At 37.8% G+C, this 14,131-nt stretch overlaps 1 protein-coding gene across 3 annotated transcripts in view; it reads right to left on the reverse strand.

The window, feature by feature from the left end:
* Positions 1 to 14,131, reverse strand: part of LOC116417008 (mitogen-activated protein kinase kinase kinase 4-like) — a 159,351-nt gene that overhangs the window by 45,345 nt on the left and 99,875 nt on the right. Inside the window, exon 4 of one of the 3 annotated variants that reach the window (XM_031928027.1) lies at positions 6,090 to 6,687. The exons of the other annotated variants lie outside the window; for them this stretch is intronic. Within the exon in view, the coding sequence (XP_031783887.1) occupies position 6,687 (1 nt within the window). The 3' untranslated portion in view covers positions 6,090 to 6,686. Of the gene's footprint in view, positions 1 to 6,089; positions 6,688 to 14,131 lie in introns of those variants that run through there. 3 annotated transcript variants of the gene reach the window in all.

A 14,131-nucleotide genomic window follows, 5' to 3' on the forward strand; every position in this document is an offset into this window, starting at 1 on the left:
CTTTGGGGAGTAGGATTGGTCCATGCCTTCTCATTTGATCCTTTAAGTTTTTGAATGATGCAACTGGTTACTAATAAACTTTGTTGAGCATTATCATTTACATTATCAGTATCAGTGTATTTTTGATGGAGGTTGAGATGTCCGGAGGAGCTGTCAAATCCAACAGTCAAGTATAACTCAAGGTTACGCAATGTTTCGCAGTTCCATTCTTCAGCAATTGCTTTACATAACCTTTCTTAAGATTTGTTTAGCAGATCTTGAAGCGGTACCATCACTTCATTTTCTGAATATTTTATATTCGAAGGTGCACATTCAGCCATTGCTTGTTGCAAATACGGATAGGATGGTAAACTTCGAAATCCTCTTAACCCATTTCTTCCCAAGCGGACATTTTATAGTCGATTGGTTTTTCGCCTAGAAAATTGTCAAAAAAAGAAAGTAATGATAACCAAAAGCACTTTTCTTGTGTAAAATTTTCCGCTCTTTCCAAATCCGGAGTCAGAATTTCGGAATTTTCATCGGAAAATTTCAAAATGGCAGTTTGAATCTGGTGAAAATTCAGAAATAAATTTTTCAACATTTTAACATGCTTATTACAATTTTAACGGTTTCAACGAAATTCGTGATACAGATTCATAATGCAAATGATATTATTGTTGAAACATTTGATTTTTGCGAATTTTCCTCCAAGATTTTCCAAGATGGCGCTTGTGACATCATGAAATGACCGCAAAAATCATATATTTTTTTAAATTTTTCTAATTCATACCATTTTTTTTCAAAAGTCAACCGATTTGGGCCAAATTTGACTTCCAGGGGTTTTTGGGGTCGCTGATGACGAATCTGGAATCAGATTTGGAAAATTCAAAATGGCGGATCCAACATGGCGGACATTTTTTTCAAAAGTCAACTAATTTTGGCCAAATTTGACATACCGGGGTTTTCGGGGTCGCTGATAACGAATCTGAAATCTGAAATCTGTTTCAACAATAATATCATTTGCATTATGAATCTGTATCACGAATTTCGTTGAAACCGTTCAAATTGTAATAAGCATGTTAAAATGTTGAAAAATTTATTTCTGAATTTTCACCAGATTCAAACTGCCATTTTGAAATTTTCCGATGAAAATTCCGAAATTCTGACTCCGGATTTGGAAAGAGCGGAAAATTTTACATAAGAAAAGTGCTTTTGGTTATCATTACTTTCTTTTTTTGACAATTTTCTAGGCGAAAAACCAATCGACTATAAAATGTCCGCTTGGGAAGAAATGGGTTAATCGGCAATCACTAGCGATTAATGAGTAGCTTTTAACATTCAAGTTGCCCTCGAAGTATAATGCTAAAGCTGACTCATTTGAATGAACTAACAATGCATCGTCTTGTTTTTTATCCTCTAAAAATTCCTCATCATTACTCTGTCAGACCCGGAATAATAATTATTGGAGTATATAAATTTGAATGAAATAAAATCAAATTTAATTAATAGTACATTACGCTAAGGCAAAAGAAGAACTTTTCTGACACATTGACTTCACTTCGTGCAACTATCGAGTAGGTTAAAAGAGTAATTCTTTATGTCTAAGCAGTGTTTACGATTTTTTATTATACCCATAGCAAAACTTGTACTCATACCTCCCTCTAACTATGCTCAAAAACAACTAATATTAACCCATTAAAAACCAGGCAAAACCTGGCAGAGATATCGAGAAACGAACTGTGCCATCCTTTGTATAACCAAAAAAAAAATACCCGTGTTTTTTCTTTTGTCGATCACAATTGTTTATAACAAATTATTTAAACAAATAACCCAAAATGTTGTAATTTTGCAAAACTGAATGCGGATATCGATTCTACGGGTAAAAACACGACAAAAACCTATGTAACGTTTTTTTGTCAGAGTTCAATTTATTAGCCTAAAAAATGAACAAACTTTTCACATGTAAATCATCCTTCTCATCTGTCTTAGATGTAGACCTGCGGAATACCGCAGTGTTGCATGCTACAATTGGATGAGCTTATTTTTTTTCAAAACCTTCCGTGTTAGAGATCACATTTGAGTGGCAGGCTAAAGGTGGTACATCAATTGAAAAAAAAAAAATTATCTTTCGAAACGAGACTTTCGGAATAGAACTTTTCATAAAAATAGATCACATTATTCTGTGTCGATAATGCAATTAATAATGTCGAGACGGAGAGTTAGGGATCTACCTGATTTAGTTGAGGATTCTGACATTGGCGAAGATCAATATGTCGATATAGCATTTGTTCCTGCTGATCATGAAAGTTTAGATGGAGATTCGGATGTTGATCTAGAAGAAGATATAACATCTCATGATCTTCCTACAGGTTCTTACGAACATGTGAAAAGTACTTACACAAGTACTCAAAAATTGTTGGAGCCGAATCATATTTACGATTGGGAAGATGATACTCTGGATAATATATCTCCTGATATCGAGGACAACTCCAATCTGTCAGCTATTTCTCCATTGTTTTTTAAAAATTCCTTAGAATTATTCGAGTTATTCTTCTCGGAATCGATGAAGAATCATGTTGTGGAAGCTACTGCTGAGAATCATTTCGATTTGTCTAAAAATGATCTAGAAAGATTTATTGTAATCATAATGATTACTATTTTCAATTCTAGAAAACGTCTTTATGATTATTGGTCAACAAAACGAATCCTAGAGTGTCCAATCATTACCGAACTTTTGACGAGAAATAAATTTGTTACCATTAAGAAGAATATTCGATTTTACAAAAATCAAGATGAAAATCCAACTGACAAACTTTGGAAAGTAAGAACGATGTATGACATGTTCCGTGAGAATTGCATGCAATTCGGTTTCTTCGACTACAACCTATCAGTAGACGAGGTAATGGTGAAATATTTCGGTAGATCACGGCAATGAGCCATAATTGGGTTCATAACTCGAAAACTTATTGAAACTTTTACTACTTTGCGCACGATTGTTTATCCTTATTTTACACTAACAAATTGAACTCTGACAAAAAAACGTTACATAGGTTTTTGTCGTGTTTTTGCCCGTAGAATCGATATCCGCATTCAGTTTTGCAAAATTACGACATTTTGGGTTATTTGTTTAAATAATTTGTTACAAACAATTGTAATCGACAAAAGAAAAAATACGGGTACTTTTATTTTTGGTTATGCAAAGGATGGCACAGTTCATTTATCGATATCTCTGCCAGGTTTTACCTGGTTTTTAATGGGTTAACACACTTTGACTAAGCCGTGACCGATCGCGACGTCAAGCTGTTTACCGACCTAATTTTCAGTCCGGTCGATAAGCACATGGCCTGCGAGCCGTTTTTTACTTTCAAAATCTCGCTAAAAAAGTTTTCTTGAGCCTAGTAGATAGGAGGGAAGTATAAGCTATCTTGCTGTGGGTATGATGAAAAAATCTACATAAAAATTTTTATGTAGCACCTTTGGTGATGATTTTTTATTCAGTTTTCGGCAAAAGTCAAGAGTATATTGGAGGAACTCTTCATCGTTATCAGCTAGAGTAATTATATTTTTCGCCATCAAGTATTTTGTATTTCTAGAAGCAGCCTTCATGTCAAATATTCGAGGCCTTCCACTGTTAGGACGAATATGCCGCTTTTTTTTGCCCACCGCGTCCGCGACCAATGACTTCTTTATTTTTAGTACTATTAATAAAATTTAGAAATTTTTAATTAAGAAGGAACAAAATAATTTATAAGTATATTATGCAATGTTAAATAAATAAATATATATATATATATATATATATATATATATATATATATATATATAATATTACATTTAGATTAACATTTGAGTTTTGTCTACATTTTACTTATGATACAAGTAAAAAAAGAATTTATTTTCCCATGTGAATAATAATTTTACAAATGTGCCAGAATAGTATTATAAACATGTAGTATACATGTAATACAGTTTTCTATATAAATTTAGCTTCCAAATGGTTAATAAAAGAAATATTAAGCATGTTATATATAAACTTACATAATATTAATTGTAAGTAAGTTAAATCCTTTTGAGAAATTTAAAATCACGAAGAATATGAAAAACTTATTCAAAGTCTACGTATTTTTTCTAATAAACTCCCACTTTATGTTGTTTTACCTACAAATTTTATGTCCTCGAATATTGAACGTTAGTGCAAAATATGTACATGTATACCAATGCATAACCAAATTTTATTTTTAGACACTTATACACATATTTTATGTACATTTATGGTAACTATACTAAATTTAAGATTAATAATGTATTATTTTAATTTCAAAATAAAAAATTTAAATGTTAGACTTAATATTATTACGACTGACAAATAAATATATATAACTTACCGTTCTGCTTCCATATCTCTTTTCTAGTATATTAATACTACATACACTATGATTTGAATTAAATTACTAAACTATAGTAAAGAAAGGCAATATTCACATAAAAGTGATAAGAAAACTGAAAAGAAATAATAAATAGGAGTAATAGTCTAAATATAAATGAAAAGGTTAATAAAAAATTCAAAGTTTTTTTCTCAATCATTTTATTCAAGCTCCAACCAAAATGACAAAAATGCACAATTTATTCAATTTACTTTTTACGACCGAAAGTGTCTTCTCTTTTATCTGAAAAAAAAACAAAGCAATAATAACTAATTGAAAACGATTCTTATACACTTCTAGATATCTATAACAATATATTAAATAATTAATAAGATGCGAAATGTGGGTTTTGCCGAAAAGTCAGCTTTATTTTTTCGTATGATAAAGATTTTGAAATACAGTAATTGAAAGGCCTTTAAGGTATAAAGACCTGTTTGGCTGCCATTTTTTTAGTAAAGGTTCGAGCTCTTGAGTTTGAGGATTTTGGGGTTTGAGGATTTAGAGAGACTTGAGGTTTTTAGGGTTACGGGATTTTGAGGTTATGGTGTTTTGGGGTCATGGGGTTTTGTGGTTATATGGTTTTGGGATTTCAGGGTTATGGGGAAAAATAAATTTATTCCTTCAAATGAGTTAAGGTTCATCCATATGTAAAAATTGGATGAAAATTGTAATGCCCGGCATATTTTCGGGCAAAGAAAGCAAGTTATATGTCGTGTTACCAACATTTTATAAAATGTAAGATGCTTTCTATCAAAATAAAAAAGTTTATAAATATATACATAACTTTTTACCAAAAATACACGATTTATCACATTTAAGTCGATTTTCTTGAAAACTAAAGGAGCTCAGATGACTTTTCTTGATAGCTGTAAGTTCAGTAGACAAAAATTTGCAAGTCGAATAGTTTTTTTACCAAAAAATATTATAAATATTGATGAAGGAAAAGAATTAATCGCTAAAATCGCAAAATGGGCCTTTTTGCTTGAATTTTGGAGCCCTTAAAACTATTTTGGGACTTCTCAATACTTTTCTCGTATTCCACATAGTTCAAACTATACTCTAACTAAATTTCATCCAATTCCATTCACTCAATCGTGAGATATTAGGTTTTAATAAAACAAAAAAAAATATTTTTTTCACACCGTGTGGCGCAAGTGCAGGGTAGTGCATCGTTGGCTCAGTGGTTGGAGCACGCGCCTTGAGATCTCGGGGACGTGTGCTTGAATCCTCCTCGTCGCTTTACTTTTATGCGAATTAGTGCCGGAAACCCCGTTACATGGCGCCCAACTTAAAAATTCATCATCATCACCAACAAAGACCGCCAACATATTTTGACACATGTTATTGTGTCTAATCAATATACCTGATATTTGACAACATTAAAAGTTATCTTTACTTAAAACAACAACTTTGACTTTATGCTATTGTGTTATTAAATTTAAAAATTTACAGATAAACAAATCAATCAAATGGTTCATTGTACAATTGTTAAAATATACGTTATAACAGCAGCTTTATTGGTACTCGCTGCTATTATACCCAGGGCCAGAAGAGTCCTGTTTATTATTGTTAATAACGTGTCGGGTATACAGAAGACACGGCTCGGCCGACTCAAATATGCTCGGGTGTGCACTCGAGCCCGTGGAGGTGGCAGGGCCCAGGATCAATCAATAACAATATCTTGGGTTAGTGTAAAACTTAGGCTAACTATTTATTGATGGTTTGGCCAGCTACCAACACACGATCGAGGCGAGAGAGAGAGAGAGAGAGAGAGAGAGAGAGAGAGTACAAATGTACAAATGGCTACCCTGACCATCGTGAAGATGGTCCCGGACGAATCGTCCTGGCTCGGTTGACATCGCAATCGGCTCAAAATTAATCGCAAACGCAGAGCGTCTATTCGCAATGTGAAGCGGAACGAAGATAGACTCGGAATGACTCGCTAGCGCGAGCACAGGTTTACCTATGCCCTCTGACACACTGTCTTGACAGCAGCGTGCGAGCAGGCGGCAAAATCGTACGTTGCTGCATTTAAATCTCTCTCGATACTTATTCTCTCTCTCCGTCTCTCTTACTCTCTCATGTGTTGTACCTTTTTTTTCAATATATACTTTTCCACTATATCATAATAAGGTACTCGTATCATAAAAGTACGAGAATAATCATTTTTATAATTCCTGATATTTATACTGAAATAATTGCCAAAGTCTTTTACATCAATAGTTTTCAGATTAACTAACTCAGAACATCTTGTTGCACCGCATATCCCAAAGATTAAAATTATCTGAAAAATACATCTGAATATTAAATGCATTGACAATGAATAATAATAAATATTTAATAACAATAGAAGTAATTTTGTCGCTAAGTAATGGAAATCATCACTTGTCTCTAAAAATTTTTAATTTTCAGCTTCAGTGAAGCCTATATCAATGCTATGCCGTAGCAACAAAGTTGTTTTTAGCATAGACAATCGAGACCATGTCGTCTGTCCCTACAAAGAGTAGAACATTTCAGATCTCGCACCGAAGACTAGTACATTCGGTTATTCGCCGCAAAGCCTAGCACTTTTCACTTTTTGCCGCGAAGAGTATTACATTCTACGGCTCAAACTAATGCTCTTTGTAGTATGAGAAAAACGTATGATAATTCAATAATTTTTGTACTAGCCGTCTCTTTGCATGTGAATGTTACAATGTTCCACTTTGGCGTTCATAAATATCATCAATTGTTTAAGCATAAGGCCCCGAAACCGCAAGTGTTTTCGTGAAAAGTGCTAGTCTTCGTGGCAAAGATGAGAAACGTACTAGTCTTCGCGGCAGAGTTGTGAAAAGTGCTAGTCTTCGCGGCCAAAAATGAAAATTACTACTCTTCCGGAGGCATTTGAAACGTGCTAGTTTTCGTAGGGACCGACGATATGGTTGATGGCTTAATATTCTTGGATTCTTCATTAAAATATACTAATAGAACATTTTCTACCATAGCAGTTTAGGCCAGGCAGTAGGGATTTGAAACTGCCTTATTGTAACATAATTTGTTACAGCAAACCGATTGTATATGTTTTTCAATGAAGCTATCAGTATGCCTCAACAAGATGATTTGTAGAAAATAAAAAAATCTGCAAAATGAAAGGTCCAACGCCTCAATCGGATAATTAGATTCTGAGATAATTAGGAAAAACCAAAAAATTAGGCGTTTATTCAAGAATTTATAGCTTTGTCATTTTTTGGGCTGGAGCGCAAAAATTGTATGAATACGTAGGGATTATAATGTTCTTTATATGTGCGAAAGTTGGGTGCTATCAGATTATTAGTTTGCTCAAAATCGCGATTCAAACTTTGCGGTGCGTTTTTTTCCGGCAGGTCTGTATGCTGTACCGTAAGTCAGATTGCAATTTCAAAAAAAGGGTCGAAAAGTTAACACCGTGCATTACAAACCGTAGATTTTAGTTTTTCGATCAAGCGCCTGAAAGCATGCGAAAAACTGTAGTGAAGTTCGCGAAAATTGGCCGAGCGCGCGCTCGCAGTCGAGTGGTGTGGGACGGAGCAGCGCCGGTGGAGAGGCGTATATATAGTAACAGGCGCGCGCGGCGCGCACGTTGCCTATCTTTGCATTAACATTTCTCAGCATCTAGTGTAGCTATTTGAATGATTTTTTTTAGTTTAAGGTAATGGAACCAGTGGAATCACATACTGATGCGCACTGAGCGTCGCGTCGGTTTTAAACTGGAACAGAGAGTTCACCAAAAAGATCCCACTGTACCTTACGTAATAATTTTTTCCTGATAACAGACCAAAGAATCGGATTCCTCTGGTTCCGTTTCCCCAAAATCAAAAAAAAAAAATCATTCAAATAGCTACAGTAGATGCTGAGAAATGTTAATGCAAAGATAGGCAACGTGCGCGCCACGCGCGTTTATTACTATATATATGACTCTCTGCCGGCGCTGCTCCGTCCCCCATCACTCGACTGCGAGCGCGCGCTCGGTCAATTTACGCGGACTTTACGACGGTTTTTCGCATGCTTCCAGGCGCTTGATCGAAAAACTAAAATCTACGTTTTGTAATGCACACTGTTAACTTTTCGACCCTTTTTTTGAAATTGCAATCTGACTTACGGTACAACATACAGACCTGCCGGAAAAAAACGCACCGCAAAGTTTGAATCGCGATTTTGAGCAAAATAATAATCTGACAGCACCCAACTTTCGCACATATAAAGAACATTATAATCCCTACGTATTCATACAATTTATGCGCTCCATCACAAAAAATGACAAAGCTATGAATTCTCGAAAAAACGTCTAATTTTTTGTTTTTTCCTAATTATCTCAGAATCTAATTATCCGATTGAGGCGTTGGACCTCTCATTTTGTAGATTTTTTTTCTCTCTACAAATCATTTTGTTAAGGCATACTGATGCTTCCTTAGTTTTAAAATTGTAAGTAAAATAAGATAAAAAACGCGTTTTTACAATGAATTGTTAATAACGAACAATAAGGAACGGAAATGCGAGTGAAAAACATATACCTTTTCATCTGCTTATCATTCTTTACATGATCGCACAATCGGTTTTCTGTAACAAATTATGTCATGTGAAAATGCTCTACAGCTTGGCCTAGTTGTTTTTCCTCATTAAAATCAGCTGATTCCTCTGAATCAGACATATTCTATACAATAGAAAAATAAAATGATTAAAAATAAATGTAATAAAAAAGGGGGGAAAGTACCAGAGGAATAGAAAACGGGACTAATAAACCCACTTTTCAAGAAAGGAAGAAGGAGAAAGCAAAGACCTACAGAGGGATAACTCTCATGGACACAGGGTATAAATTATACGCAGAAATAATAAGGGAAAAGATGGAAAGGGAGTTAAAGGAAAGAGAGATGCTTGGCGATACACAAATGGGTTTCAGAAAAGGGAGAGGTACGCAATTTATATTTTGAGTAAAGCAATAGAAACTGAACTGGATAAGAAGGGAGGTAAAGTCTACGCGTTTTCCACGTTTATGAGAGCGGCGTTTGACAAGGTGAACAGAAGAGAGGTGTGGGAAATGATGGAAAAACAGATGCTAAATAAATTTAAGAAGATGATAGAAAGGAAAGGGCTAGAATTGAACACGGAAAAATCTAAGATAATGGTATTCAAAAATGGGGGAAGGAGCAAAAAGGAGGATAGTTTTTTCTGGGAAAAGAAGGAGATAGAGGTAGTAAAAAATTTTGAATACTTAGGATACATGCTAAAGGAAAATGGCAAAGAAGAGGTACAAATTAAGAAGTTAAAGGAAAAGGCAAGCACGATAATGAGCTCGATGTGGGGTTTAGGAGAAAAACTCCTCAGAAATAATTGGGAACTAAGGATGAGATTATTGGACACGATGGTGAAAAGTGTAATTGAATATGGTGCAGAGGTGTGGGGATGAAAAAGTAAGGAAGAACTGGAGAAGATACAGAGAAAATATACGAATTGGGTAATGAAACTAGACAGAACCACGCCGGAGCACGTACTGCATTTGGAGACAAATAGGTATAAGCTCGAAACAAGGACGGGGAGAAGAACAATAAAATATGAGGTAAAACTAAGCAATGCAACGGCAGGCACCCTGTGGAGGAATGATGGAGAACCCTAGAAAAAGAAGAGGAAAAAGAAAGGAAAGAGGAAGGAGGCGCAGTACTAGAGAAGAGAAGCTGAACAAAAGAGGCTGGGCACTATCAGAATATCACAAAAGACTGAGAGCAGGGGAACAGGTGTGGTCGGAGTTGGAAAGAGTAGAGAAGGACATCCAATGGCAGAAATGGGAAAGCAAAATTAGAGATTCGAGACAGGCGAGAGACTTTAAAGAGCTAATAAAACAACAGGGCGAGACACCAGAATATTTGAAAAGAACAGGAAACACAGAAAAAAAGGGCTGGCTATGACAGCAAGATTTATAATGGGCAACGAAGCAAGAGGCTACAAGTATTGGATGAAAGAGAAAGAAAGAATATGCAGGTTATACAGAGAGAAAGAAGAGACTTTCGAACATATTTATGAGATGCAACAGAACAGGTAGTAGAGAGAACAACTGAAAAAACATTTTTTAATTGTTTATAAACTTTTATTAAACGGGGAAAGGAAGAACCTGGCGAAGCTATACAGAGTAGTATGGGTAAGGAAGTAAAAGGAGAAGGAAGAAGAACGTTAAAAAAAAGAAAAATAGGCGAATAGTAAAAGAGCAAACAAAAGAAAGAAAAGAGCAATCAAAAGGAAGCAAAAGCAATAGAGAAGAAGAAGAAAAACCAGGAATAAACAATCAAGGAGAGAAAGAAAGAAAACGAAACGAGAATAGTGCAGGGACTTTTCAAGAGCAGGGGAGACGAGAGGAACAGTCGATGAAACAAAAGTCACTAGGAAAGGACAAGAAAACGATATAGATGGAAAGAGGAAAGTGGACAGGGAAAAGGGAAGCGGAACAGAGCAGATAAGAAAACACGTGGTGCGGGAAGATGAAAAATATGCAGAAAGAGATGGATGAGATAAGAGAAGGGCTTACAGGAAAAAATAATAGAGTGAAGACAGTAAAGAAAAAGCAGGAGATGAGAAGAGGAAGAAGAATAATAAGAGGAGAATGGAGAATTATGAGAGAGAAAAAGGAAGATGCTATAAGAAATAGGAAAGGGGACAGCAGGCGCAAGGTGTGGGAAAGAGGCCTGATAGTACACCTAAACAACTGAATGGAAGAGGACTCTATAAAAGATTGGCTGGAGGAGATAATGGAAGGTGTGGAATGGGTGACGAGAGATACCCGGACGAAGGACACGAAAAAGGTACTTTTTAAGATAAATGATTATATGGAATTGATATTGGAGAAGAGGGCAGAGATAAGACAAGGAGGCAAAATTAGGCTTGAGCAATGGCTATCCTTCGATGAACGAAGGGCCAAAGCGCAAATGATGCGGGAGAGGAAAGGAAGAGAAAAAGATGAGATCGAGGAGGGTGAAGTCTCGCGCAAAAAAGAATGGGTTGCTGAAATAGAAGACGAACTGCACAAGTGGGACGAGAAGAAGGAGAGAATTGTAAAAAAGAAAAAGGGATAGAACTAGGAAAAGAGGACAGATATAAGAAATGGAGGTCATGGGAGTCAGAGGAAGAAGAGGAAGAAAGAAGTGAAAAGAAGAAAGAATGAAATACATACACACATAAATACAGCAAAGGAAAACTCACACACGTATGTACGTACACTAACAATCACACACATACGTGCGCGCGCGAATGCTAGAGCAAGAAAATAAATAGAGCGCACATATACATAAAGACATAATTACACGAACATTACCTACAGGCAGCAAAAACTCGTGCACACAACATAACGCATCATTAGGTTAAATGATTAAAGTAAAAGGATGTAAATAAAGCAAGGAAAATATTGTAAACACTAAGATAGTAAAACAATAAAGTTATTATTATTATTACATGAAGGGAAAAAGATACATAACCTTCCTGGCGGGTAAGCAGCAACCGAATTGGGTTTTTGTTCGGTTGCAGTTGAGATGCAGTTCGGTTGCTGCCTAATATATGCAATTATAGCTATTTTATGCAAAAAATAGTTCTTACAAAATAATATGAATGCTATCTAAACGCTAATGATTATAAATAAATAGGATAAAATAGCAGTATTAAATAAAAAACCATTTATTTACAATATAGCTGGTGGGTAGGTATATAATCAAAAACTGATTAAATCAACAGATGGCGCTAAACTGTAGTGAGAGCGTCGTCGGTTCAATTCAAGCGCACATGAAAGCATGAAGTTTTATAATATGAATAAGTTGCTCAAATCGGTGGCTGAGTGGAATAAGGTTGTATCGTGGCGGCGACTCCGAGAACATCGTATCGTGGCTACGACTCCGATAACATCGTATCGAGCCATCGTCTTCGAAAACATCGTATCATAGATCGATTTTATTATCTCTAATTTTGTAGTGGCAGCACTACATGATTTTTAAATACAACTTTACAAGGCATGGAATGCGTGGGAAAAATTCTAAAAAAAAATCAGAATGACTTATTTTTCATTGCCTATGCATTAGGGTGTATCGAATTTTTGTACGCACTTTGGCGACTCGTAACAGTGCGGAAATTTTAGTAGTTATATCGTATAGAAGTGCGACGCTGTGCCTCCCAACACAGGTGCGCAACACCTAGAGCCTCGCATGCACTAGGATTTTTCTAAACGTAGGATTTGACCGCGATCATCACGTTTGGGAGAACGCTAGGGAGAGGGGAAAATGATCACACACAATGGTTAAGTTTTATTGTACATGTATTTCGCCCAGCCCTTCTCTACAATACGGTGGCTGTGGTGCCTCCCGCGCACAGTTTAGCCACGTAGGGCTTACACTGGGACGCTTAAACACGAGCCACGCTCGTGCAGCAGACGGCGGGCCACAGGCCCAGGTCCAGTCCGCTGACGGCTGACTCTCTCTCTCTCTCTCTCTCTCTCTCTTTCTCTCTCGCGCGCGGGCTATGCCTCCCGCTTGTGGCAAGCCCGACCTGCTGCAGCCGCGCAGCTATAGGGTTTTCTCTTGCGCTGTCTCTATCTCACGCACACGCGTCTCCTCGCACTGTTCTCTCTCTCTCTCTCTCTCTCTCTCTCTCTCTCTCTCTCTCTCTCTCTCTCTCTCTCTCTCGCGTGCGCTGGCCAGACGCCTCGCGCAGAAGACGTCTTGGGGTGCGCCCGCACTGCACACCAACACCCTGGTCTCTCGAGTTCTCTCTCTCTCTCTAGTGTGCCCGCACCACACTCGTCTCACTCTCGGATCTCTCTCTCTCTCTCTCTCTATCTCTTTCTCTCTCTCTCTCTCTCGCTCTCTTTCTCTCTCTCTCTCTCTCTCTCTCTCTCTCTAATACTTTCTTACTCGCTCTCTCCCTGGTGGACGTCCGTCGGTGCTCTCGCCGGCGCCTCCCTGACTCTCGTGGACCTGGTGACGGCTAGCTTCCTCGGCTCTCCCACGCCAAGGCTGCTGGTTGCTCTGGTCCTCCGGACAATGATGGCGGACTGGCTAGCTTCCTTCCTCTCGTGCGGATGGTTGCTGGCTCGTCCGGGTGTCGGCACTTGCTCGTGCCAACGCGCTGCACCTATGACTCTCTCACACTCTCGCATACTCGCACAACCTCGGGAGACTCTCCCAATTCTCCTCGTAACAGAGGAGGCCACGTATCTCTCTCGCACGTCGACGTACTCCGTCGACAGTCGTGAGAGAACTCCCCGATTTCCCGCTCGTTCTCGCGCTCACTCTCCACTCGCGCTCGTCGGGCCCGCGCATCTTCCTCGCGCCTGATTGGCTGGCAGTCCGCGCGGATAGCGAGTCGCACATCGGCGCCCACTGATTGGCTCGCGACATGCGGAGGACCAATCAGCGCGCGCGCCGTCGAGGCTCATTCTCGCGCCAACGATGCTCATTCTCGCGCTAACGTGGACGGTTAGCCGGCCCGTTCCTCGAACTCGAGGTCAGGCTGGCACCGACAACAACAATCCAACTCGCTTGTTTCTTCCGCGCACTCAGAGCTTGGCCGCATCGAACGAGATTCCTCGTATCGACGCGGCTGCGACGTTTGCAACGTCGCAGAAGTCTGTAAAATTTGGGCGCATAAGGTCAATTGCTTCCGCTCTGTCTAAGGTCAACAAGTCCAAAATTACCACATTTTCGCTTAAATTTTTTTTTGTTTTAATCATCAAACAAATTTAA

The sequence above is a fragment of the Nasonia vitripennis genome (genome assembly GCF_009193385.2).
Source record: "Nasonia vitripennis strain AsymCx chromosome 4 unlocalized genomic scaffold, Nvit_psr_1.1 chr4_random0001, whole genome shotgun sequence".
Taxonomy (NCBI): Eukaryota; Metazoa; Arthropoda; class Insecta; order Hymenoptera; family Pteromalidae; genus Nasonia; species Nasonia vitripennis.